This window comes from Falco naumanni, chromosome 2, assembly GCF_017639655.2.
Source record: "Falco naumanni isolate bFalNau1 chromosome 2, bFalNau1.pat, whole genome shotgun sequence".
NCBI lineage: Eukaryota > Metazoa > Chordata > Aves > Falconiformes > Falconidae > Falco > Falco naumanni.
Window position 1 is genome coordinate 103,234,271 of NC_054055.1, and position 25,649 is coordinate 103,259,919.

Here is a 25,649-nt window from a genome sequence, read left to right on the forward strand (position 1 = left end):
AGTCTACTCTCTAGGTCAATACCTAGGAAACAGAATTTGTCATTTACGCCTCCTTTTCCTCCTGACTGGACAATGTCATAGCTTCTTTTGATCAGTAAACTCGCCCCTCTTCTGGATCCTGCTATTCAGGCAAGAGGTACATTCATTATGTGATAAATTTTTATATATGGTTATTATTGCAGATATCTCTTTTCCTCCTCCACAAGTGGATACCCTAAGAATTTGATTTCTAGCCATGCCTCAGTTTCCTATTTTAATTTGATACAGTACTCACAAATTCACAATATTCTTGTGTTGTTACACTAAAACAATACAGCTATTTAAATGGTGCCCAACCCAGCTTTAACACTGTACCACTTACAGCTGCCCCCTTAGATCTTACAGAAAAATTAAGCTGATGTCAAATGTAAAATTTTCAGCCTGCTGGAACTGTTATATACTTGATACATTACTTACACATGCCACTTATAAAAACATAAACCCCAAGCCAAAGGCGTCTCCTTCAGTCCCACATGGCTGTACTTGAAGATGTCATTGACCATAAAGAAGCAAGTAAAACATTTTGCCTTAAAGCTACAGTGCTTCACACCAAAAAGACTTACATTTCTTACCAAATACGACTGCTTTAAGTCCATTATTTTATTATAACTGAAGATATTTTTATTCTAAACCTAGTTCATGATTTTATTATAACTGAAGATGTTTTTATTCTAAACCTGGCCAATTACAACTACAGGTGGTGGTCATACACAGTGGTGGCTTGTGAGGGGCACAGAGGCACAACCTGGCTAATGCCATCCACGAACTTGCACACTGAGGACCACCAGCCTGTGCCTACATTGTGAAAATACTTTTGAATTGTTTTTTTGAGGTAGATGTTACTTGACCTTTAAATAAATAATTTAGGACCTACCAAAACTTTGGACTCCTCAGAAATGCCAGCTGTGTGTGGACGAAATGCCAGCCACGGAAATGGGAGAATGTGCAGCCCACAGCAAGTTTCCCACTACTGCCTTTGCAACATGCAATATGAGAAGGACGAAGAAGTTAGCTCCGTCTCCAGAAGCACTCAGTTCCCAACACATCTGGTGAGACTGGCAGGAAGGAACACCAATAATGGTGATGTCGGCTTATTTATCAACCACAAACCCATTTCAATATCAACAAGCAAGTTAAGAGTCAGTCATAACAACTGCCAGCAGGTCTCCATCTGAAAGGGTTTTCATAGCATTCAAGCTACGTAAAGACACATAGTCCAAATAAGGGACAATGTTGACTATGCCACTGTCCTAGGGTGACAGTCAAAGGCTGCATAACTTACTTCAAATGCCAGTATACCTAGTCCTGTCCAGAACGGTAACCAAAAATATTCATCTTTAAGAGTTCTTTGCAAAATTACTTATAATGAATATTTTATATAGTAATGATCACTTTAGAAATAAATGTCCTCAGTGGGTTTAATGCGTCCCCATAGGAAAGCTTTAAAACAAATAGACTTGAACATTATAATCATAATGTTTGTACTGTTAAAACTGCTGGCAAGACCAATAAACCATGGTGGATTTGAGAAGCAGCAAAGTATCACTAATAGATTTCTGGGGAACAAAGATTCAAACAGCCTCCTGTTGCAGGTAAGCTTGATCTTGCCGACAGGTATATTAAAAATGTCACATAAAGTTAATAGAGGCTTTCATTTCTCAGGAGGGACAAAGCTGTCCCATGATAAAAAGTGTGTTGCTACAGGTAGGATCTTGGATAGGAACTTACCCAAGCCTGGGTCCAGTTCCCAGCTATAGGCCAGTGTTGATCACAAGTCTATCAAATCCTGTTCGGTTGATATTACTTTAGAACATGCTAAGCATGCAATTTCTTCTGTTTTATTGTCTCTTCCTATAATTTTATAGAAAAAAACCTAGTATCTTCCATAGTAATTGCTATCTGTCCAATGCAATTACACAGAAATGTCAGACACTCCTAACACCAGAGCAATAAATATTGAGCAGAATTTTTTTTTTTAATTTTCAAGGAGGAAGAGCTAAGTTAAAGCTGAAAAACAGTCAGTGTTGAGTAGGACATCTCTACTAGGCCTTGACTGCTATCAGGGGGCAGTACGCAGACACAGGACTGATCTGTTGAAACCTGGGTTTCATGGTTTTCTACCCCATTACGCAACTGAGAACTGAAAACTGAGAAAGAGGTGATGACACAATTTGAAGGACATGTGGATAAAATGATCAGTGACTTTGTCAGTATCTCGATGTCTCTCAAGCTATTCCTTCATGTGAGTGTTTATAATGCTTAAAGCAGTATTTCTTATGTGCCTAGAAGAGTACATAATCAGGAGTCCCCAGCTGCCAAGGCTGATACCTGAAGGATCCTAAAGGGTTTCATGGACAAACTCGGGGTGAAACACAACCTTAATAAAAGCAGTTTGCAGCTCCCAGAGACTCAAGAGGACTGTGGCTTTTTACATCAGGACTTAATTTGGTCCAAAGCGTACAAAACTTGTGCTGGGCCTTAAAGCTAATTGAGGATTTGTGGTCCTCTGTCTCTCAGCTGGGAAAGGTTAGCTTTTGAGATTTCCAGGTCAGAACTGTTTGACAAGGATTTAGTGTCACCTAAACTTGGGACATGCTAAGAGGTTTTCCTGTTTAAAGGCAATGCTGCAACTGTGAAGAGAGGCTAAGAGGGCAAAACTGGGGGGAAAAATAAGATTATTCATTTAAGTAATTGATCCTTACACTTCAAGACTCTCATACTAGAAGAGGGTTCCTCTTGTTGCATGAGGCATGACTGACCTATCTTTCCATTATTGCCCTGCTGAGTTACTACAGTTTTGAAACGTAAATAGGAAAGACTTCATTATCTATGGGGTAATCTGCATTTGTACCTTCCCAGAAAACCTAGATCCTTGCTTGGTGAAACAGGGCACTGTGGAAGCTTGGCCAACTTTTTCTGTCATTTGGGAAATCAAAGATAACACAAGAGAAGAGCAGTGTCACGCACCATTCAATTCCCATGAACACTTCTAAGCATTTGTTTTTCCTAGGCTGTACGGCCGGACAGTTGGAACTATGCTGTAGCATGGGAGAACCTTACACCGGCCTCTTGTGCACCATATGCCTTTTCATTGACAAACTACCACTTTTTAACGAGAGTTTCTGAGGTTGTTATCCAAATTACATTCCTTATCCTAGATGTCATCTTTAGCACCTCTCCCAGAGGTATCTGGGAGCTTGGACCCAGACATATATGCAAATCCAGGACTTGACCAGGTCCCAGTGAAGTCAATACAAATATTGTTGGTGCTGAACAGAGATCTACTGGGCCCAATGAAAAGTAAAAGCCATCCAAGACAAAGAGGGAAATGATTTACAGGTTATTTTTTTAATCAGAATATGCCGCCGCCTTATCTTTCCCTCCCTTTAAAATGTTTTTGACTGTCTTAAGTTTGTAACTAAAGTAACTGAGAAAATGTTTACATTTTAAAATATTGAATAGTCCTGGACCAATGCCCCAAAAATGTCACGTGACCTTCCTGATCTATAACTCTTAATTTTGGAAGTTACTGACTGCAGTCAAGGATTTTTGATGATAGTAAAATACTGAAATGTAGAAAAAGAAATACCAGGAGGCTGAGAAATGAACTTATGTTCGCAGGTATCACCATTTCCGGAAAAATGGAAAAAGAAGAAAGAACACCTGCAGAAGTTTGGTGCATTAAATATTTCACAAGTATAACCTCAGGGTTATGTTAATGTAATCATTTACATTGGAATATTAATTTCTGAAACGTCTGTTGCAGTAGTTAACCTGTTCTTTACAGAAGCGTTCAGAAGTGTTCCTCTCAAAGCAGCCTCTGGAAGCTGGAGGCAGGTGCTGCTCCACCATTCTCTGCACATCCCACCGCCACGGTCCTGGTTCTGCAAAGCACATCTGCACATTGCAAAAGCAAATTGCACATGGGGACATCAGTCCCCTGTCGGTAGGGTGGTGGGACCGAGGTGCCGTTTGCAGGCTAGGGCCAGGTGGGAGATATGCGTCCCCTTTGGAGTCCTGCAGCTAGAGAGCACTTGCTCCCGGCACGCGTCTTGGGATGCGGAGAGGAAACAGGAGATAAGTCTGTTGTTCGCCATGCGTCACTGCTTGGCTCGGTGCAAGCCCAGGCACCTGGGGATGCTGGGTCGCGCCCCTCGGCAGGAGGAAAGCGGCAGCGGGTCCCGCTCCTCTCACCTTCCCGGAGCCCAGGCTGCCTTCCAGCCCCCTTCCAGCCCCTGATCTCGGCAGAGGGTGAGCCGTGTGCCAGCCTCCCCTCGCTCTGCGGGCAACGTTAAGGTGGAAAGGGCAGATGAAAACGTACGTGCAGACCTCTGCCCTTTGTGGTGTCCCTGCGGGAGCACGAAGCGGGGGAAGGAAGGCGAGGGGATAGGGTGAGTGGATGTGTGTGCCAGTCAGCGGGGGGGATAATCTAAGTATCGGGAGTCATTCAAAAGGTCAGAGCAAGCATTAACTCTTCCCGCCCTCTCTGCTCCTCGGGGGAAACCGCCGGCCGCCCGAGCGAGATGACAGCTTGCTGGGACTTAATGACAGGCCGGGTGCAGCGCCGCGGCGGCCCAGACAAAGGCAGGAAGTTTGGTGCTGCCGCCGGCCCGGGAAGGGGCAGCGGCCGGGGCCCCGCCGGGACACGGGGGCGCGCCCCCCGCCCCCGGCCGCGCCGCATCCCCGGCGCTCTGGGGAAAGCCCCGGCTGCTTCCCCCCGCCGAGAGCCGGGGGTAAACCGCCCCCCCAGCGAACAGCGCGGACGAGCGGCGGCGGCAGGCGGAGAGCGGGGAAGCGGGCAGGACGCGAGGTAAGCGGGCGGCACCGTCCGCGGCCAGCCGTGACACCTCGAACCCGGGTGACTGTGCCTTTAAGCGACTCGAGGGAAACCTTGCGTTTTTCACACACAAGCGTATTTTTTTTTCTCCCGGTCTCTCTCCCCTCCCCGGCTTCCTCCCGCTCTTCCCCTCTCCTGCCTCCCTCTCTCCCGCTCCCTCTCCCTCCTTTTCTCCTCCCCCCGCAGGCCCCCCCTTCCCCCTCCCCTCAAGTTTCTCCCTCTGTCTGATTAAATGAGAAGGAAGTGTGGGAGTGGTGGTTTTGAAGCTCTCCCTTTAAGAGGCAGCCTGCAGTGACGAATTGTTGAAATTGCCATTGCAGGATGGCATTCCGCTATAAATTCATTGTTCCACCTCCTCTCATCTTCACATTTCTCTCCCTTCTCCTCTTGTTCACATCGACAGACTGGGGATAACAACAACAACAACAGAAAAGATACAGGGAGGGGGCTTTTACAAAAATCCGGGACGTTTTCCGCTTCTTGGGCTTTTTTTTGCCTTTTTTTTTTTTTTTTCTCCTTTTTAACCATCTCACCGGAGACGACCGAGGCGGTTTTTGGTGCCTGAATTTCTTCTCTGCCCTTCTCCTCCTTCTCTTCAAAACAAAAGGGGGAAAAGAAGGAAAGGGAGCCCACCGGAGCCCGAGAAAGTGCCGAGTCGCAGCAGACCTGCCCCCTGCCCCTGCTGCTGCTGCTGCTGCTGCTGCTGGTGATGATCCGGTGACTACAGCAGAGAACTAGAAGAGGAGTGGGAAGTGCTCAAACTTCTTTACTTGCCGGGTCCGAGCCTCCTCTCCTCCTTTTTCTCCCTTTCCCCCCCACACCCCCGCCTCCCCAGCAGCAGTGATTTGGGATTTTTTTTGCCTCTCTCTCTCTCCTTCCATGTGCTCCCGGCTCTTCCCTGCAGAGAAACACAAAGTTCACACGCGAGCGGCTTTTGTTGACATTTTTTTCGCTCCCACTCACACTTGACTCGAGTTTGGGAGAGAGAACTTTTCTTCTTTTTCTTTTTTTTCCCCTCGCCCCCTTCCCCCTTCTCTCCTTCCCTTAACTACGTTGCTGCACTCCGCCGACCGGCTCCTTCCACCTCCCTCCCCAACTCCTGTTGTTATTATTACTACTATTAATTATCACCGCCGCTGCGGCCGCTCCCGCCGGCCAGGCAGGCATGCTCCCGAAGCTGCTCTCCCTGCTGCTGGCCGCCGGGCTGCACCTCGCTCTGGCCCAGCCGCCGGCACCTGCCGACGACGGAGCGCCGCCACCCCCCCGCCGCCGCCCCGCCGCCCCGGCCCCGGCCCGGCCCTCCCCCCGGGCCGCCCCGCCGCCCCCCGCCGCCCCGCGGGGCCGGCGGCGTCGTGCGGCGCCTCGACCCGACCTACGCGGGGGGCGGCAAGGCGGGCTACGTCCTGTACGCCGGGGGGCAGCGCTTCCTCCTCGACCTGGAGCGCGACGAGGCGGTGGGGGCGCGGGCGCCGCGGGCCGGGGGGCCGCCGCGCTGCTACTACCGCGGCACGGTGGACGGCAGCCCGCGCTCCCTGGCCGTCTTCAACCTCTGCGGCGGCCTCGACGGCTTCTTCGCCGTGGGCCGCTCCCGCTACACCGTCAGGCCGGCGCGGCGGGGCGCGGAGGCGGCCGGGCCGCGGATCTACGGGGAGGGCCCGGCCCGCGCCCCGCACCTCTTCTTCAGGGACCGCTTCAGCTTCGAGACGGTGCCGGCCCGCACCAGCTGCGAGACCCGCGACCCGGCCGGGGCGGCGGCGGGGGACGGCCGGCGGCGGCGGCGGCGTCGCTCCGTCTCCCGGGCCCGGCAGGTGGAGCTGCTGTTGGTGGCCGACGCCTCCATGGTGCGCAAGTACGGGAAGGGGCTGCAGCACTACCTGCTCACCCTGGCCTCCATCGCCTCCCGGCTCTACGCCCACGCCAGCCTGGAGAACCACGTCCGGCTGGCCGTGGTGAAGGTGGTGGCCCTGGGCGAGAAGGAGAAGGGGCTGGAGGTCAACAGGAATGCCGCCACCACTCTCAAGAACTTCTGCAAGTGGCAGCACCAGCACAACCGCCTCGACGACGACCATGACGAGCACTACGATGCCGCCATCCTCTTCACCCGCGAGGTAGGCATCACCACAGCTGACAGCAACTTGGTGTCCCTCGAACGATGTCTCGCGGGGTGGTTGGGCTGCGGCAAGCCGGCCTGGTGGCCCTGCAGCCACGTTGCCTTGCGTTGCCCGGCGGTTGCCTCCCCACTCACACCTTTGGCCTTTCTGTTGGTTTGCATGGCGTCTCGGGGACCAGCACCCATGTGCACAGCTGCCAGGGATGGAAAAGGGATTGAAAACCCAACAAATGGGGTATGCGTTTGCGTGTGTGCCCCCTCCCCTGCAAGGTCATCCCCACTATGGGTTCACTGTCATTTGTGCCAGTGCAGTGCTGGGACTCGTGCCAAGGTGGAGAGGTAGTAATTTGCCTGGTTGGGGGACTCGTCTGAGGCTGCCTGGTGTGTCTGTGCTTGAGAAGTGACGTTGTTCTGGCTTTTGCATTGAGGTCTTTCACACACAGCCCCTCTCTCTCTGCAAAGGTGGTCCAGGCAAAAAGGGCTGATAGCACTCTTTAGCCTTAATCAGTCCCCAAACAAACCTGATAGTGAAAATGGTGGATAACACCTTAAAAGTACACACAACTTCCATGCTGAGTGCGTTAAGATGCTATTTCCAGCAAGAATAGCTCTGCCACACTGGAAGCCAGCAGCACTTGTGGTTCAAGGGTAGGACATAAATGCAAACCGCAGGTAAACAGAGCTGCAGAACTTGACTGATTTGGGCTGGTACTAAGGGGTTCAGTCTCTTTCTCATTCCCCAAATGAAAAATAGGTGTCCTGATCAACTGTGGGTCAGATCTGGATAGTATTACCCATGCAGAACTGTGCCTTGCTCCCTGCCCAGTTGGTTAATTAATTGCATTGCCAGAGGTCGTTAAGGGACATTGCTCTAGTAGACATGTGGCAGAGTTTATGCAGTGAAGTTCTTCTGTAAGAATATCCCTTTAGTGGTTTGGGTTTGGTGTTTTCTTTTTTTCCCTTCCCCAAGTACGAAAAAAATAGCTGCATGACTTTCCGTTCATTTAAGTTCGCCTGCTTTTCTACATCATAGGAGCCAGCCAAAAAGGATGCTTTGGATGGTTTGTGGAAGGAGTTGCTCCAGAAGGGGGAAAAAAAGCGCCTGGCTTGCTTTTATAGCTGTAAATAGTTGAAACATTAGGTTCTGTGTCAGTCAGGCATCACTTGTGCAGCAGGAGCCTTTTTTAGCAGTTTAAAGTCCGTCAGTCTAATTTGCAAGCTTTCATTTTGTTATCGTGATAATCTGAATGAAAACAGGCTAGCTAGGCTGGGTCAGAATGCTCTTCTTCCTTTTTGCTGTAAACATCCTTTTGAACAGCTTATTATTTAAGCTGGGGCCAGAATTCATCACTTTTCGCTAAAGTTTGTTTTTCTCCACCAGTATTCCCATTTATTTCCCTGGGATTTATTACAATTCAGAAACTCTTAGGGTGGCAGACTGTGAATTTTAACATCAATTATTAAGTTAATTTGGATTGAGATAGGATGTGAATTTAAAGTGCATTTGCTTTACAGATGCTTATCTGTAATTCTTTGCATGGATGCCCTCCTGCCAGAATAAGAGTGTTCAGCTAATCAGTAATCTACTTTCAAAGACTCATGAGCAATGCATCTTCCATGCATAGAGTTACGTCTTTTGCATGTAAGTAGTACATAACTAAACAAAATGTCACCGTTCCTGTGGTCTCCTTCCACTATTACAATGCAGATATTGCTTGCACTGTTACTTAGGCATGCAAATGCTTTGCAAGAAAAAAGCACAGGCTTCCGTTTTCTTGGTTTACATTTTAACAGGTTTAACTATAGGATTAGCTCTGCAGTGCAATTCAGTATAACTTAATCTGCTTTAATGGTTTGCTGTGTGCACACGCACATTGTTTGGCATTACATGTCAGTATTTGACTCAGTAAGAACAAGGCTGTAGTTTCTTGCTACATGTGTTCATGATGTTCTTTGCAGGGCGTATGTGTGAGTCCACACGATTTTTATATGCTTACACTCAAAATGTCAACATGAATCTATTTGCTCCTCTTGGAATGTAAACTCAAAAAGGGTTAAAGGATGAAAAAGCAGTAGAGATGTTTCCCAGAGAAAACAACCCCACTTTGAACTAAAGAGAGATTTTTTCCAGTTTAGCTTTTCAATGGAAGTGTCAGCAATTGGCAGGAGGATCCAAATTTTACAACTATGTTTTGAATGTATAAAGTACGTTGCTTAGCTACTAGACGCCAAGCCATGGCTGCATGTTTTGATGGGCTCTGAATATCGTCATGCTAATTTTTGAACATCCAGATGTCTTCTTCTAAATGGCTTGGGTTTTAGGCATGGGGTAAATGTGTGAGGTAAATTTTCCATCTTTGTTTACTAACTGAGGCCACCTTGAACTTTGTGTCTCTGCGTCAACAGAAAAATATTTGCAAATCATTTGTCAGCTAAACGCAAGTCCTCAGCTGTATGTAACTGTTTATGTGTAGTTAGAATCTAAATTATGCATGCCTGTTGCCATACAAGTCTCTAATATAATAATTATCTTTGTTCTGAAGTGACATTCACTTGGATGTTATTTCTGACACCAAAAAAAGGCTCCCTGAAAAGATAGTAGCTTAGCTTGAGTTCTTTAGGAAGAGTCCTGTCAGAATTCAGCACCATCACTTCCTCCTCTTCTGTTGCCATCACCTGTTGAAAGATAAATTAAAAACAATTGATGGACTACAAGTGTGCTGGCAGCTCTCCCTTATTATAAAATTAGTGCTGGCAGTTTAAGTTACTGTCATCATCATCATTCATACTAGGAAGTACTTCCCATGCAAAAAGATTTTTAGAAGGAGATTTACTGATTCTGGATTAAAACATCAACTCACTTTCAGTCATAACCTGTATTTAATTTGATAAGGGCTTTAAAGCAATCTTGCTGCAGAGCACAGCAAATAGTAAATAAATACGAACATGAGTTCAGTTTTGGGTGATACAGGCAATATGTTAAAGCTATTTTAAGGCTCGGTATTGCTTAATAGTGGCGGCAAGGACCACGTAGCTGTCCATTAGCTCCAGTGAATCCTATGTTTACCTTGTAACTGCAATGAAAACTACAGTAACGTGTTGGGTCATTATTATCACCTGTGTAGGAGATTGTGAAAACCTTCAGTGGACGCAGAACTTATCTATCCCTAAATATTGCAGAAACTTAGCTGGGTCCCAGAGTGATTATTTGAATTCCCAAAATCTAGTAAGGAGCAGTATATTTTCCCAGTGGTCTCAATCTCTTGTTTTGATCCATGATGGCCAGTATCAAGCCTGACAGAGGTCTGACTTGTCAGTACCAAATGGTGAACATTTTCTAATAAGTGAGAGCTTTCATAGGATTTATAGGTGGCTCTTGGCCGTAACAGCCTTAGAAAATACATGGGTCCCCTACTCTTCAAGTTGAGTCCTTGACAGCAGCTGTTAATTTTTGGGCTGCATGCATCCTCAGAGCATCCTCTGTGGAATATGGTGAGGCAAGGATTTGATCATCTGGTGGCCAGGTGAGTCCTCTGCCCCATCTAGAGAAGCGGCTGTGTGGTGGAGAGGAGAAAGAGCTTGTAAAGCCCCTCTTCCTCTGGCGATCAGCTCACTTTGTTCTCAATGGAAGTGAAGTCAACAGTAAATTTAGAATTTTGTCCGTTTCAGGCCTTTTTATTATGAACAGTTCTCGGAAGCTGGAAGTGGATTATCTTCAGTCTTCAGGGTTTTATGGGTGCAACAAAATACTTGCCATATTATTTATCACAGTAGAAAAACATACATGATGTGACTTGCAAACTGCACTTGAACTCGAACTGTTCTTTTCCAAGGTCTAGCCTGCTCTGCAATTATCCTCTAGAATTCATCCAATCTTTTTCGTTAGTGACCCTTAGTTAAATTTCAAGTTAACTATTGAATGCATTTGGACAAAATCCAGTTCTCTTACTTTCTTTCCCCTCCAGTTCTGAATCATATGAAAATTAAAATAGATGTATCTCACAGCAGATACAGGCAACAAGAACAAGGAAAAATACTTTCCTAAGTGCTTGTTAGCATAATCTATGATAGTACCATCATGCCTGCCTGTAGCAAAAAGTTCCTGCTAGAGCCAAAGGCCGCTGGCCTGCCTTTTTCTGCACAGTAATTATATGGGTCTCATGTGTGTGATTTAGTTTAACTGTCAATTTGACAGTGCTGTTGAAATAAAACAGGAAGCTTTAGATTATCTTAGCTCTATAGATGATAATTTCATTGCATGGCACACATGCTTTCTTTGGCTCTTCTTCTTTTTTTTCTTTTCTGCATTATCATCTTCCTACAATTATTATTCCACATTAATAAAACAGATCACTCCACCAATGGTTAATAGCATATATTTCACTAATGTTTAGTATTATTAGTCTGAAGAAATTACAATGTGATGTACCTATCAGTTTCAGAGTTGTCACCAGTTTTGTTGCAAATCTAATACATTTAGATAATGTCCCTGGGGAAAATAAAGTGGGACATAATTTGTGCAGGAGAAGTAGCGTGATTCATACTACTCTACAGAGATGGTGTGGCGTTTCCTCACAGAGGATCTATGGGTTAGGCAACTTACATCCTACGTTTTTCCTTATTCACAAGTCACCAGCTTCATAAATGAAACTTTGCCCTTCCCCTCCCCATGTGAAGTCCAAATGCTTTATGTGCATTTTGTCAGTATTTTAAATTAATCTTTGGTTTGTGTAATGCTGCTGTATTTTCTTTCTGTGCTTTAGGGGAAAAAAAAAATTGTTAATCTGTCCGTTCAGAGCATAAAAGCTTAATACAGTTTAGGATTTCTATTTGTAATAGTATTTCTAATACTCTGTTGCAGTGTCCTTGGATGATAAGTTTCTAGGGTCCCTGTACCATACAGAGGAAAAATAAGAACATGCTTAAATATCCAGTCTGGTGAGGAGGTAGTTTCTGAAGCCAGCAAGTATAGCATGCATGTGCTAAACTGAGCCCAACAAGACACCACATATATATTGGGTTTTCTTAAATTTCACCTTATTTAGAAATCAGAAAGACAGCTCTGTACATTTGAGATTCAAATGCCCAAAACTCAGGCTTGTATTTATCATATTAACCTTAAAGGAAGACAGCCTCAATTTTTAAGTTAAAACTACTGGAGGAAAATAGGTGATTTTTGTTTTGGTAGGTATGACAGTTCTCACCATTCTGGTTTTCCTTGGAAGGCAACCAGGCTTCAGTAATCCTCTCAAAATATGGCCAGAGGACAAAGCCATGTCCCAGTGAGTCCTTCCTCACCTCACAGTGATGGCCAGGCCCTCTCCCTGATGCCCAAACCTGGCCGTCCCCATGAGTGGGACCCACTAGTGTCTCAGGAAGAGGAGTTTTCACAGCAGGGGCAGCGTTCCACCATTTTGGATTGTAAAGTGTCAGAGTTTTAAGTGTCATTGTGTCATACTATCGGCTGAGGGGTAACGTAGACCATGCCCTCATTACTTTGCTCACCAGTTAGCCCCTACTTCCATTACACGTTCTGCAGTCTGTCAGCTTTGGTCTCGTGCTCCTTTTGCCTTTCCAGATGATAGCCATAATCCTTTCTGTTGGGGTGAATCTTACTTTCCTCCGCGTGTGCCGTTCTGCGTTGCTGTGCCATTAATCAGCTTTCACCCACTTTGCAGAGGGGCGTGCGGGAGGGTGGGGGTGTGGGTCCCACGTACCGCCTGGCCCCACCCTCCCGGTGCAGGGCTGCGGTGGGATCTCTGCTGGAGGAAGTCAGAAAGCCGTATTTAATTCCTTCCTCTGCTTGAGGGATTTTAGGTCTGTATCGCCCACCTCCCAGGAGAGGTCCTTAACCGGTAGGTTGTAAGCTGTTCCAGGTGTTAAGGAAACTTTCCACCCCTCAGACCAAAGCTATGTCACTGTTTAGCAAGTAATTTAAGATTCATATGGTGAGAAGGAGAGAAATCGTGACCTGAAGCTGCTGACTGGAGCGCACCGCTTAGAGCAAGGCGCTCTGGGTTCCCAAAGCATGGAGAGAAGACTGTTTCTGTAATTTACCACAAGACTGTTCACTGTAAAATACAGAAGCAGCCTGAGGAACAGGGACCAAATATTAGGTCCCTTCACCAAGCGCCATAAGCACTGACTGCAGCCTGGGCTAGGGAGACCTTTCACACATGGGCTGTCACAGGAGGAGCCACAGCTCCCTGCGTGCACGGGCACGTGCAGACCTTCACTGTAGAACATGGTCTGGTGAAGACCATAGTGCACTCCCCTGAGCGACATGCTATTGAGTATCCTCTTCCCTGAAAGGAATTTGAAGCTGGATCACCTTCTTGCTGGACAAAGGCTTTAACTGATGAGCTGTTGTCAAGAAACCAGAAAAGCAAGCAAGCAGACACACAGAGATGTAAAAGCTGTTAGCTGTGCTTTAAAACAAGGTGATGTGCAGCTGTGCCTGATAGCCTAATCCAGCTGGTTTCTTGAACATCTGATCTGAGAACGTCTGTAAGCTTGCTTCCCTCAGGGAAAAGATGGAGAAGCATTGAGCATCTCAACCCCAGTCAAGCTTTAGTATAAGCCAAGTGTTAAGCTGCTCAGGACTGTAGAACTGTGGCACTTTGGGGCCCATAAGGTCACAGACTCCAAGGCCTATCTAAGAAGGGTAGGTAACTCAAAGAGCAGAGGACTGTGAGCCAGTTTTGTTCTTCTGCCCTTACAGTCCACCAAACTGTCCACATTGGTGCTTAAATCCTGGTTTGAATCCAGTCCACTGGCTCTGGTCTAATATCAGGTTTCACTAAACAGTTGATCCTTGTTTTTATGTGTACTGCACAAATCACAGGATTTCAGGTAAAATAAATCAGCTGCTCCAGCAGGGTGCCACAACGGTTATCTTCATTCACAACAATGCCACGTATACATGGCAAACAGCCAGCTGCTCTTAATGTACATATGAATGCCAAGAAAACTTGGCCTTTAATAAGCTGTCTAATTAACTACTAGTCGTATGATGTACAACTCAGTTTTCCTAAGTCATTCCTTTGCCAAAGCTTAAGTCTTAAGATCTGTTGCCGCCTGCGTAGCAAATGCATTTCCTAGTCATTCTTCTATTTTGAAACTACTGTAATGCAGATCAAGGGCCAAACTCTTCGTTCCTTCGTTAGAAATATCAAGAAACATTCTTCAAAGCTTCTGCCACTATTTGGTGTCAACTGCATGAGTATACAGATCTGAGTAAGCAATTAATTTTTTAAATAGAAGTGATACAGCGGAGTGAAATAGTAATTGGAAGCTGATTTTAAGTATCGTATGAGTCCTGGCTTTCCTAGTGTTTTAGCTAAGTATGAAAAGTTGAGAAGACCCACACAGATTTTTGAGATTGCAGCGTTACATCAGGGCCTGTTTTTAACCCCAAAAAAAAACAAAAAAAAAAAATTTACAAGGGAAATAAAAACTTACACTGTACTCCCAGAAACTACTTCATAAAACTCTGAGAGTGTTTTCCAAGAGTGCCTGGGAAAACCAAGAAGGTAACTATTGTTTCTGGTAACAAATAATCTCTTGCCAGTACAGCTACAGGACATTTAAGTCAAAAGCAATTTTGCCATAAAGATTTACATCAGTGTAAGTGTAAACAGATGTGATCTTCAATAACATCACTCAAAACCATGCTGTTGGGAAGGACCGTGTAGCTAGGGGATGGTGAGTTGACCTGACAGCAAACTTTTCAGAATATTTGTCTTACAGATGCCACTTGGTAGGCTTCAATTATATATATAATACATACTATGTGATGCTACATTGAAGTTCAAATCATGCAGAGGCAAGAGAAATAAAGAATAAATGAGACTGTGAGTTGAGAACATAATGGAGCTGAGTCTTCAGTAATCTGCCTAAGTGATTATTGACAGTGTCAGCATTAGCTTAAAAAAAGCATCCTCATGCAGTCACTGAGGACTGAAGTCTGCAACAAAACCCAGAAAGCTCAGTACATGCTCTCTGTTCAAAGCATAGCCAATATATGCCCTGCTCTAGCAGAAGATGGGCAACCCATAGACATCCCTCCCCAACCACAGCTTCATGCAAAGAAGCTAATGCCAGAAAATATTTCCTGACCTTGTTTCCAAGATCCTTTACAAGGCTTCTCCACCACTTCCCAGCTGGGACTCGGTAGGCACCTTGCATAGACTGCTGAGGAGGCAGCCTGGATGTGGTTGCAGAGCTGGCTGAAGGGAGTGGGGCTTTACTGTATCACTGTCCGCCACTTTCTGACCACAGTGAGGTTGCTCCCCTCCTTTACGGGGATCGTTGGTCCCGTATCACCTGAAAACAGCTGTTTTCCATCTGTCTGTGGGGTGTTGGAGCTAGTTAATTTTACAGATAAGCAGTTTTCAGAATCACTTATTTTCTGCTGTAGGATTTCCTAGGAGCAACCTTTAACTAATACAGCCCTTCAAGAAACTAATTTTATCTGACCCAAAGTTAAGGTATTTCATGAAGTACAAGCCTGCTTTGTTTTGCCTAGACAACTGTTATGCAAGTGAACACTGCCTTGAGAGTTACTAGTGGGATGCTGAGATGTGTGGATATGTGTCATACTCTGAGAAATGATGGAAATGGAGGAACAGCGGTTTGATGAAGTGACTGGATTTCTGAGGAGAACCCGGGCACGTAGTTTGGTGCAATGTCAGTAACACATAACATATGAAAAGTAACCAAACATTGCTATGTCTATTAGTGCTTGCATATGTATGTAGCTATTTCTTTGATGTCTAATGAAGGTGGTGTAATGCAATCCTGTGCATAGCTTTCAAAATATTGACGGTGGGATTACTAACCAGCCAAGAGTCAGAAGGGCTGTCTACTGTTAACATCCTTGTCATAATTTTCCATACTCCACACATCCCATTAGAAGTAACTCTGAGGAAGTTTGTGGGTTTGCCTGCTTAAATAGATTGTATTCTTGTAATTATACTTGTGTCATCGAATCTGGAGAATCGATGTGAGGTCTGGTTGCGTCTGCTGGTATAGCTTCATAGCCATATCACTGGCCTAGCTTCTTTTGGTATGCAAACGGAAATAAATCGTGCACTGCCATAAGACATCTGTGTGCTGATAGAACTGTGCCCACAATGGGAGCAGTACTGATGTAAGTATGTGTGCGATAATGACACCCAAATACAAGAAAGGACCAAATGACACAGAATCTGCATGCAGAGACAAGACCTGAATTAATGTTTTATAGTGTTATTGGCACTGTCAACCTGAGAGTAATCTAGACCTCCTCCAGTAGGCTGCTTTCTGTCTGATTTATGTGCTTTTTGGTACTTATATAAGAATTTCAGTTCAACTGCTTGTATGGTTTCAGTTCAAATTGCACTAATATAAAGGTATCTTGCTTCCTATACAGTTTACACTTACTTATTTAGACTGATTATGTCACCATGAAAAGGTATTTTTATTGGTACTGTTTGCACATGCATTTTTTCTGAGTTTTGTTATTCATGCTGCTGTAGGTAAACCACTTAGATTTACACAGAGTTTACTCTATGTAAAATGTACCCTTAGACTGAAAAGGCCAGATTCAGAAGTGATGCATAAAGGGCTAAATGGGTATTAACCCAAGCAAAAGTAATAGGAGTTTAAGGATTGTATCTTGTAATACGTCCCCGATGTTTGATACCATGAGCTTTCTTAGGGCTTCTTCCAACATTTGTCCAGAGATGCTGAAAATGATAGTAAATTTATTTGCCTAAATAAAACTGGAAAAAAGAAACGCATTTCTTTTAAAGTACTTGAAAATGGGCATCCTTATTGTGTAACTTGTCACAGAGCCAGAGGTGAAGTCTGGGGAGATAATTGGATGTCAAGGGTGGGAGCCAGTGGGGTTAGGGTCAGAATTGTCTATATATTATTTGCACTGGTACAGAATGGAAGTTCTTTTTAAACCATGGCTTATAGCTGTGAAAATTTGGAAACTTAAATACTTTTGAACTTTATTCCTCCTCTTCTCATGAGGCTGTTTAGTTTATCGGTACTGCAGCATTTAAATCTTGACATTAAGTAGCATCAGGAGCGCGCTTACCAAAAAGAACTCCCAGACACCTGGAAGCCAGAACTAATCCCGAAATTCTTGATCCATATATGTAATATTGCTATGTAATTTTAGCTTGAAAATTTCTTTATTTCATCTTGGGGAAAAAAAAATACACTATTTTTTGTAAAGAGATGCTCTGTCACAGTATCTGTGAAGTCACTGTGTTTTCCTTTAATTCAGTGGGATTTGAATCCTGTGCATTTTCAAGTTTGCCTAAATTAGAAACTATCCTAATCTGTGAACATTGTGGACCTGAAACCACACAGGATATCTATTACTCAGATGGCTTAATTATGAAAGGCTTCATAAAAGAAGGACTTTGTAAAAGGAGATCTGAAAGGAAGAATAGAGTCTTAAAAATGAAGGGGAAAAAGCTACTCTTTGATCATTTGGCTAATAACATTTGATAATACTATCATGCCTTGAAAATGACAATTTCATTCAACCAAAATGAAATGTTGAAGTGTTTCAAATAGCATGGTACATGCTTCTTCTCAACCAAAAAAAAAAAAAAAAGTACATTCAGACTAGTATTGTTCCCTCTGCTTCAGAAGCTCTGAAAAGTTACTGTTGATGATCAAAACTACATCTGACCAAAGCAGTCTTCATCATTATCATGATCATTATCATCCTGGAATGGAAAGAAAAAAACTAATGCTACCTGCATAGTTTTTAGAGACACCCTATATCTACAAGTAGGAAATGTGATCAAGTTGTTGCACTAGTAAGACTAGGAATCAAGGGATTTTACAGTCATATCACTGACCCTTTAAGCAACTGCTGAGAATTGCTTAAATACTTGGTATATTGGGTGATACATTATTAATCATTGTACTACTTGACAGATGTGACACGGGGCTGAATATATAGTAATCTCATTTCTTTAAGTGCAAGGATAAGACTTGCCTTTGGAAAAGAAAGATGATCTCTGGTTCAAGGACCAAGAAGAAAGGTGAAGATTTCTCTCTGCCCTGATTCACCTTCTATAAATAAAAACAATATTCTGTTTTTACTGTCAATGAGGAAATGCTTCTATGGCATGTATTTTGAGTACCTAACTCAGTGGAAGTTTGAGCCTCTGTATGGATTGCAGAAATACAAATTTAACTAACAAATTAAAATCCTACTAAAGTCAATGAAAATGCTTTAAAAAAAAAGACTTTACCAAGGGTGGGATTAGGTCATTGTTCTTTTAAACTGCATTGATATCTTTAGATGGAAGCTTATATTGATGTTTTTATCGAGGTTCTGATGTCTGCAAAGGGCTGGTGACTTTAACCTGTTGTTACCTATGGGTGTAGAAGTTTATTTTAACAATTTTTTAATTTTTTTCCCTTCCTGGGCAGGATTTATGTGGGCATCATTCATGTGATACTCTGGGAATGGCAGACGTTGGGACCATATGCTCTCCTGAGCGCAGCTGTGCAGTGATTGAAGATGACGGCCTCCATGCAGCTTTTACAGTGGCTCACGAAATTGGTATGCAGTGCCTTTTCTGTTCGCTTGCCAAATCAAACACTTGTAACAGCTGCATTAGTAACCAAAATACTTCGCAATTAATTCCAGATTTCCCCTGGTCCAGATACTCACTTGGGGATTAAGGCTGTATACATATGCACTTCAGGGTTAACTAATAAGGGATCAGAAGGCAAGTGAAGGCGCACAGTAGGTGTTTCCTTTCTGACAGTGTCGTTTCTAAGCAGTAGTTGAAGTGAAAATTCAAAGGCTGCTGCTACTGTCCAAAGATGTGATTGTGTCCCTCCTGAGAAAGCATTTAGCCCATCGTATGCATTTAGTGCATACACAGTGGAAAAAACACAACACCTTTTTGAACTACTTGCATGCTCTGCTGTGGCAAAACTTGGCACAACCTTACCTGCAGAGGAAGGCTTTTGTGGAAAAAACCAGAATTCTAATCTTTTTCTAAATGTATGGAAATCCCACCTTTATGGTAAAATATGGTACTAACGTGAATCCTGAAATAAGTTAAATAGTATTTAGGTGATAAAGGTTTGGTCAAAAAAACTGTTTGACTTTGTTTCAGTTTCCACCCCAGATCAGCAGCCTTACATGCGCCCTTCAAAAGGCTTTAAGATAGAATTAGTGGCAGAAAAAAGTTTGTATTTTGGGATATTACATCTGTCATGATAAAGTCCTTCAGAGAGACTGCTGCCATCTTGATTATTTTTAATTTACTAATGTTCTGTGAGCTGTGTTCTGGAAATACATTCAGGATGAGGGCTATTCACTTTGGTAGGTGAACAGCAATTTAAAAGTGGAGAACATTTTATTTTTTTATTTTTTATATTTTTTTTTAAATTTTTAAACATTTTTAGAAGGAAATAACAAGGAAGGGAGAACTTTCAGAGTGAGCCAATTGCTGAATTGCCTTGTACATCATGCCAAACCAAAGTAAAGTTTGCTCTGGGAGTATCATTGCAGTAGTTCAATTTTCAAGTAGCTAGCAGGTAGAGCCCAGGAGTTGTGTGTCTTATATATACATCTGGCTCAGCAATTGGAGGTCACTGAGTATGAAAAAGCAGCTGACATATCAGTGACATGACCCTTCAATGATTAGTGAACCTAACCCTACTGCTGTTATGGTGCTACAAAAAAATGCAGTCAGTAGTGGCTGGAAAGGGATCATGGTTTGCATGAAAACATAAAGTTTTGTGGCAGAATGAGTCCCCAAACCATAAATCTTATTTTAATAAACAAGAATAGAATTAAGAAAAAAAAGCCCTCTGAAATCACTAATTCAGAGCATTTGGAGATAAGTAGAGCAATACGTCAAATACAACCTCACATCAGACGAGTTTAGTGGCGTCAGACCTGGATGCTGTGAAGCTAATTCCCCATCATGAACCTGGTCTAAAACTTGGGCAAGTGGATAGATTGCAAACTTAGCCTGTCACTCAAAGGCCAGTCTGCTAGACAGACTGCTTGTACCTTCTCTCATCCAGAAGTGATGCTTACTGCTGAAGGTTAGTGCCCGTTGGCCAGGTCGGATGAGGGACCTTCTTGTGATACCAGTGTTCATATATCTGGGGTGTGAAAAGGTGAGTAATGTGTCTCGACTACTATTTTATCAACAAGAAATAAATGTTTAGTTAGATTAAAAATGAAAGAACACAGATCAATAGAGACAGGGATGAGCAGTAAATATACATATTACTACCTTGAATTCCACACAAAGAAAATGTGAACAAAATTAAATTATTTTTGGCGATCTAGAAGCACATTTTTGAAAAAGAGCCATTTTCATACTTAGACATTTACAGGAATCTGTAAAAGCTATAATTTTCAATGTAAAAAGGCATGAATTGAAATGAATAAATAAGTACCCTAATGGACAAAAAAACTTCAGTTTGAAGTTGTTTAAAATAACATCCCCTTTTTTTTTCCTCACCATAAGATTTTAAGAAAGGAGGGGTGTCAAGTCACAGAATGATTTTCCTGTGTGTGGCCTGAAGTGGGAGAAGTTGAGAAGAAAACACAGCTAAAATTGCTTGAGTACTTAAATTAAATTAAAGGTCAAAAAAGGATGAAAAATAAAAGTGTGGCATGGATACCCTTTAGTTAAGCACTTTGGGGAAAACCTTGCTTTATTTTATTTGGAGACCAGATTTCGTCCTACAATTCAAAAGTCTTAAAGTTCCCCCTGTCCTGTGGGTAGGGTGTAGCTTTAATTTTACAGCCGCTTAATTATTTGGTGGAATTCACCTGGCAACATAGGAGATGCCCTGCAAGACAGAGGGGATGCTAAGGGCTCTGAGCCTTACATGCTCCTTTCTGTCAGTAGGAAGAGCAAGGTGAGCCGCTAAGTGAATCAAGAGTCACTGTCTGCAGTTTTTTAAATAACCCTGCTGCACGTGCATGGGTAGCAGATGCAGCATCATTACCATTGACTTGGTCTGCAGAACGGCTGTGTGTCCTCACTTTGACTTCCAAGGGGATCTGAATGCTCTTGTTTCCTCTCTGAAGGACCCAAGAGCATTTTTGAGGATCAGATTCTTTCTCTGGAAGGCAACCAATGTAAATGGAACTGCAGCTCAACCAAACAGGACGATGCACAGCCTAGGGGCTCAGGTTGGATACGTGCATAGGAAGCCAAAAAGTAGCCTGCTACAGAATAAAGCCTGCTGCTTCTGTTGCCAGGGTTTCTACCACATTATGTTTTAGATGTTTATTTTATATCTTTCAGATAAAATAGATGATGGAGTTTGACCAGTGGTTTTTGAGGGGAGGAGTATGAATGAGCAGCAGTAACAGGCAAAATCTCCAAAGAGCTGTAAATGACAGCACAGAAAGAAATAGATGCAACCAAATTCTTAGTACAACTGATTAGCTGACAGTAAGAGGTGGAGATCTATATACAAAGATTGATGAAGTACGACCTGAATCTTGTGTCCTACATGTCTGTAGGAAAATCAGGAATAATTTGTCTCCAGTGTCAAATGCAGAAAATCAGGAAAATGCAACAAAAAACAGGAGGAAACCTTGTAACTTTGAAAGTGATAATCCAGTTTCTCCTCAGAATAAAGGGAAGCAGTGCTAATAGCATATATGTTATTTTTAAATGCCTGTCAAGACATCCAGCCACTAACAGTAGATCCATATATGGTTATTTTCTAGCAGAGGACATGCTGCTATCAGTTTGGACAGCACCAGCTTTGCTGTTGCAAAAATAGTCTTCTGGATTCTTGCCTGAAATCATCAGTTCAGCTCCATGTTGTGGCATATAGATATCTTTTTTTAACTCTAAGCAACTCCTTCAGCTATGCTTCCATAGCTTTGCAGGGATATCTGAGCTAGCCTAGGCACAGTATGTAGACATTCTCCATGTCTTTGTTATTACCAGCCTATGGTCTGTATAAAAACCATGTTTCCTTATTTCGTATGCTTCCCTGCTTCACAGAGACATCTGGAGAAAACCATTAAAGAACCTATGATTGCTCATTATCTCAGTATTTATTTAATGGTTTTCATAGGTCAGCACTACCATATTGCATCTCCATATATCCCTTATTATACTAACCATCAAGAAACAAAAATCTCTAGAGTCTCACTGTAATACTCTGGACTTTTGGATTGGAGATTTTACAGTGTTGAATTATAAGCTAACCTGTGCATCCCATGAAAATAAGCGTGGTCCAACACCACCAACAGACACAGTCAATCAATTTGAAGTTACCTTTAACATCTCTTGTGATGGGATATATCCAATGCATGACAATTCCTTGTTTAATAGCCTGGTGTCACATTTTGTGATGCAGTCACGGTCAGAAGTCCTGCGTGCTTCAGTACAGGCAGCCTACCATCCTAAAGTGCTTGTCATCTACAAAAAACGAAATGAGAAGAATTCAAAAGAAAATGCGTGGCGCTACTGCTCATTTTACCAATAGGTAATTTCCCAAAATCACAAAATCTCAAGGAAAGCCAAGGATTAAACTTGTCTCTTGAGTTTTAATCTAGTCTTTAAACACAAAAACATCCTTCCTGGAGTCTTTAAGCAGGCAAAGCTCCCATTTAGTTCAGTGACAGTTACATGGGTCTAATAACTTAAATCGAATGTATCTTTATTCTTCCATCAGTCTTGAAGAACTTTTTTTATTATTATTTTTAAAGGAGACGCACAGAAGGCGCTGCCTTTTTGCTCAGTGGTAATGTTCATTTGACCTTTTGCAAAGTTCCTATTTCTTTGTTTTGCAACTATGCTGGCACGCTCTTACTCCTTCTATCCTCCTGAGTAATATGGTTCACTGATGTTCTTTCCAAGTATTTTATTTTTAGAATATAGCTTTAAAATTGCTACATGGAACTAATTAAACCTCTGTTCATTAGTTTTCTTTTATCTTTTACATGTGACTTTAGCAAAGGAAGGCCAAAGGGGGACATAAAAGCAGTCTTCAAATATATTTTAAAAATCATTGCAAAAATTCACGTAATAAATCATTCTCCATGTCCACCTGGGACAGCACAAGGGGTAATGGCCTTAAATTGCAGCGAGGGAGATTTACTTTAAGCATTAGCCAAAATCATCTAACCAGAAGGACAGTTAAGGGCAGGAATGAATTGCTTGGGGAGGCTGTGAGTTCTCCGTTACTGGAGGTTCACAGGAGCCACCTGGCTAACGCAGCTGTGGCTTAGGGGACACTGATCCTGCCCTGGGGTGGAGGGGTGCACAAGGTGGCTTTTCAGGGTCTCCTCAGAACCTCATTTTCTACAGTTACGTGAAGTTATCACAACTTCCTCCGCAGCTATACCATGCAACACCTAAAGTCAAGGAATTGTAGAGAAACTAAAACTAGAAAATGATGCATTTAATACCAAATCTCTTTCAGCGTGCTGCCATTTGGTGGCATTTGCACCACTTAAAACAAAAATGTCGTGAGTGCAGTCAGCAAAGTGTAGTGCTGTATAAGAAAGCATAATTTTACGTAAAGAAGCCATTTTAGAAGTGAGGTATCACTCTTGGGGTCCCTGCCTGGGTGGTTCACTGAGATACATCAAAATACCATTTTGCTGAATTCTCAGTGGATTGAAAGTATTTATTCAGAGCATGAGCCTGTGTTTGAGTTGTAGGCCTCTCTAGGAAGAGGGCCGTGTCTACCGTGTCTGACCTATGTAACCATTATAGCAAACTCTATGATTCTGACCCTTCTTGAGAAAAAAACGAAACCAAGGATGATGTGCATGGTATTTAAATGGAAGTCTTGCTTTCAGTGTCCATAGAAGAGTCCAAAAATATGCTCTTTCCATATTTTACCACGTGTGCTGGTTTTGTATACACTCAAAACTAACTAAATACAGTCATCTTTTCTTTTCTGCTGCTGAACATGTAGCCCTTTGATTTCAAGGCTGTCAAGATAAAGCAGATAAAGACAAGCTTCAGACTTGACAGATACAAATCTTCCTTTCATTTCAAGGGGGATTCTTTGCCAAGGGCACAGAATTTCACAAGCGCAGGAAAAAAATTGTGAAGGTTCTCTGACTTTTGCGTTATGTTTCCTTCATGACAGATGAAGTTTAGGCAAGTATCCAGGTAATCGTAATTAGGCAGGTTTGCTTTCTTAACAAAAAAGAGGGAGAGAATACCCTTGTCCAGTTCCTCTCTGATTACATACATCAGGAAAATTGCTTGATTCCTTCTTTTTGAACCTTTTTCAAAGTTCTATCTAAACTTCTGCTTCCAAAAGCTGTTGAATTAAGCTCTCATGAACATATATCCCCTTTGGTTAAGAGCAAAGATGGGCAGTCAAATCTAAGCCTTCACAAGAGGTGAAGAGCGGGGCAGAAAAGTTAACTGATGCTTCTAAAACCAAACATCAGCTGTACAAAAGGTTGTTGGGTAAAATTTTGGGTAAAAAATCTTGGCTTGCCCAACAATATTTTAATTAACTTATAATGTTACATATAACTTAAACTTGTTCCACATGCAGCGCCCATAGTGCTTAGACCATCTTTAGTGAGGCTGAGACAGTTTTGTGTGGAAAAGTGGAGAGATGGAAGGGGGAAATTGATATGATGTAGAAAACCTGAATCCTCAGGTTCTGAATATGCTTGAGCTTTTCTTTATCTGCCATGTACTTTTAAGTCTGATTGGGGATCTTTGCCACCTCAGTGCCTGTGAAGCGATTCAGCCAGAGCAGTGAGGAGATGGAGGGCCAAGTTCCCAACCAGAGACTTCAGGAAGCGACTCAGACACAGCACTAACATTGCCTGAGTTTTAGGAGATTTTCTCAAGTTGTGCTGATCTTTGTGTATATGTAACCTCATAACGAATTAGATCAAACAGGTGCTATGCTTTGAAAAGCTGCTACAGATTCTGAAACATCATAACTTTAAGCCAAATATATCGAGTGAAATACCAGCATCTCTGCAACCATAAGAAAATTGGGAATGAAACTGTGTTTTGCCTGATGTTTCAGAACAGTCATTATCAAAAATTATTTTAGGGACAGCTTTAGGGGTGGACTTGGCAGTGTTAGATTTATGGTTGGACTTAATGATCTTAAGGGTCTTTTCCAACCTATATTATTCTATGATTCCATGATTCTAAAAGAAGTCCACTTCATCTGTGTGTGCCTGAACCCCCAGTCTTCCTGACTGCAGGGGAAAGTAGGGATTACTTTCCTTCTTGGCAGGTAAATACTACTGATATGATCATGTAGTTTTGTGCAGAAAGTACTTCCAGCACAGAGAGGAAGGCAGAATTACCCAATAAATAGGCAGCAGGCAATGCAATTTTTACATTCTTGCACTGTCTGCTCTCCGACAGTTCATTCATTTAGCATGAGCTGCCACGAATTACATTCTTTGCAAGTTATGCTGAGTTGGACAGATGTGAAATAGGTGTCACCATCTCCCACTTTTTCATTAAAATTAATATTTATCTTCTACATGCCCCATTAATTAGCATAGCAGATGTAGTGTAGACCTCCAAGACCACATCTTTTTAATGATTATTTGAGTCTGTGTGGCCATGGTGGTTTCTGATTGCCTAGTCCACATTGCCTGGACAGACTCTCGCCTGCAAATGGGGGTAATATATCTGTGATCTC

The 25,649-nt window shown here is 43.1% G+C and overlaps 1 protein-coding gene across 1 annotated transcript in view; it reads left to right on the forward strand.

The window, feature by feature from the left end:
* The first annotated feature begins 5,928 nt into the window (after nt 1–5,928).
* The window catches only part of ADAMTS5 (ADAM metallopeptidase with thrombospondin type 1 motif 5), a 46,867-nt gene continuing 27,146 nt past the window's right edge, over nt 5,929–25,649 (forward strand). The window contains 3 exon segments of the mRNA XM_040582847.1: nt 5,929–6,139; nt 6,141–6,984; nt 18,432–18,564. Of these exon segments, the coding sequence (XP_040438781.1) occupies nt 6,042–6,139; nt 6,141–6,984; nt 18,432–18,564 (1,075 nt within the window). The 5' untranslated portion in view covers nt 5,929–6,041.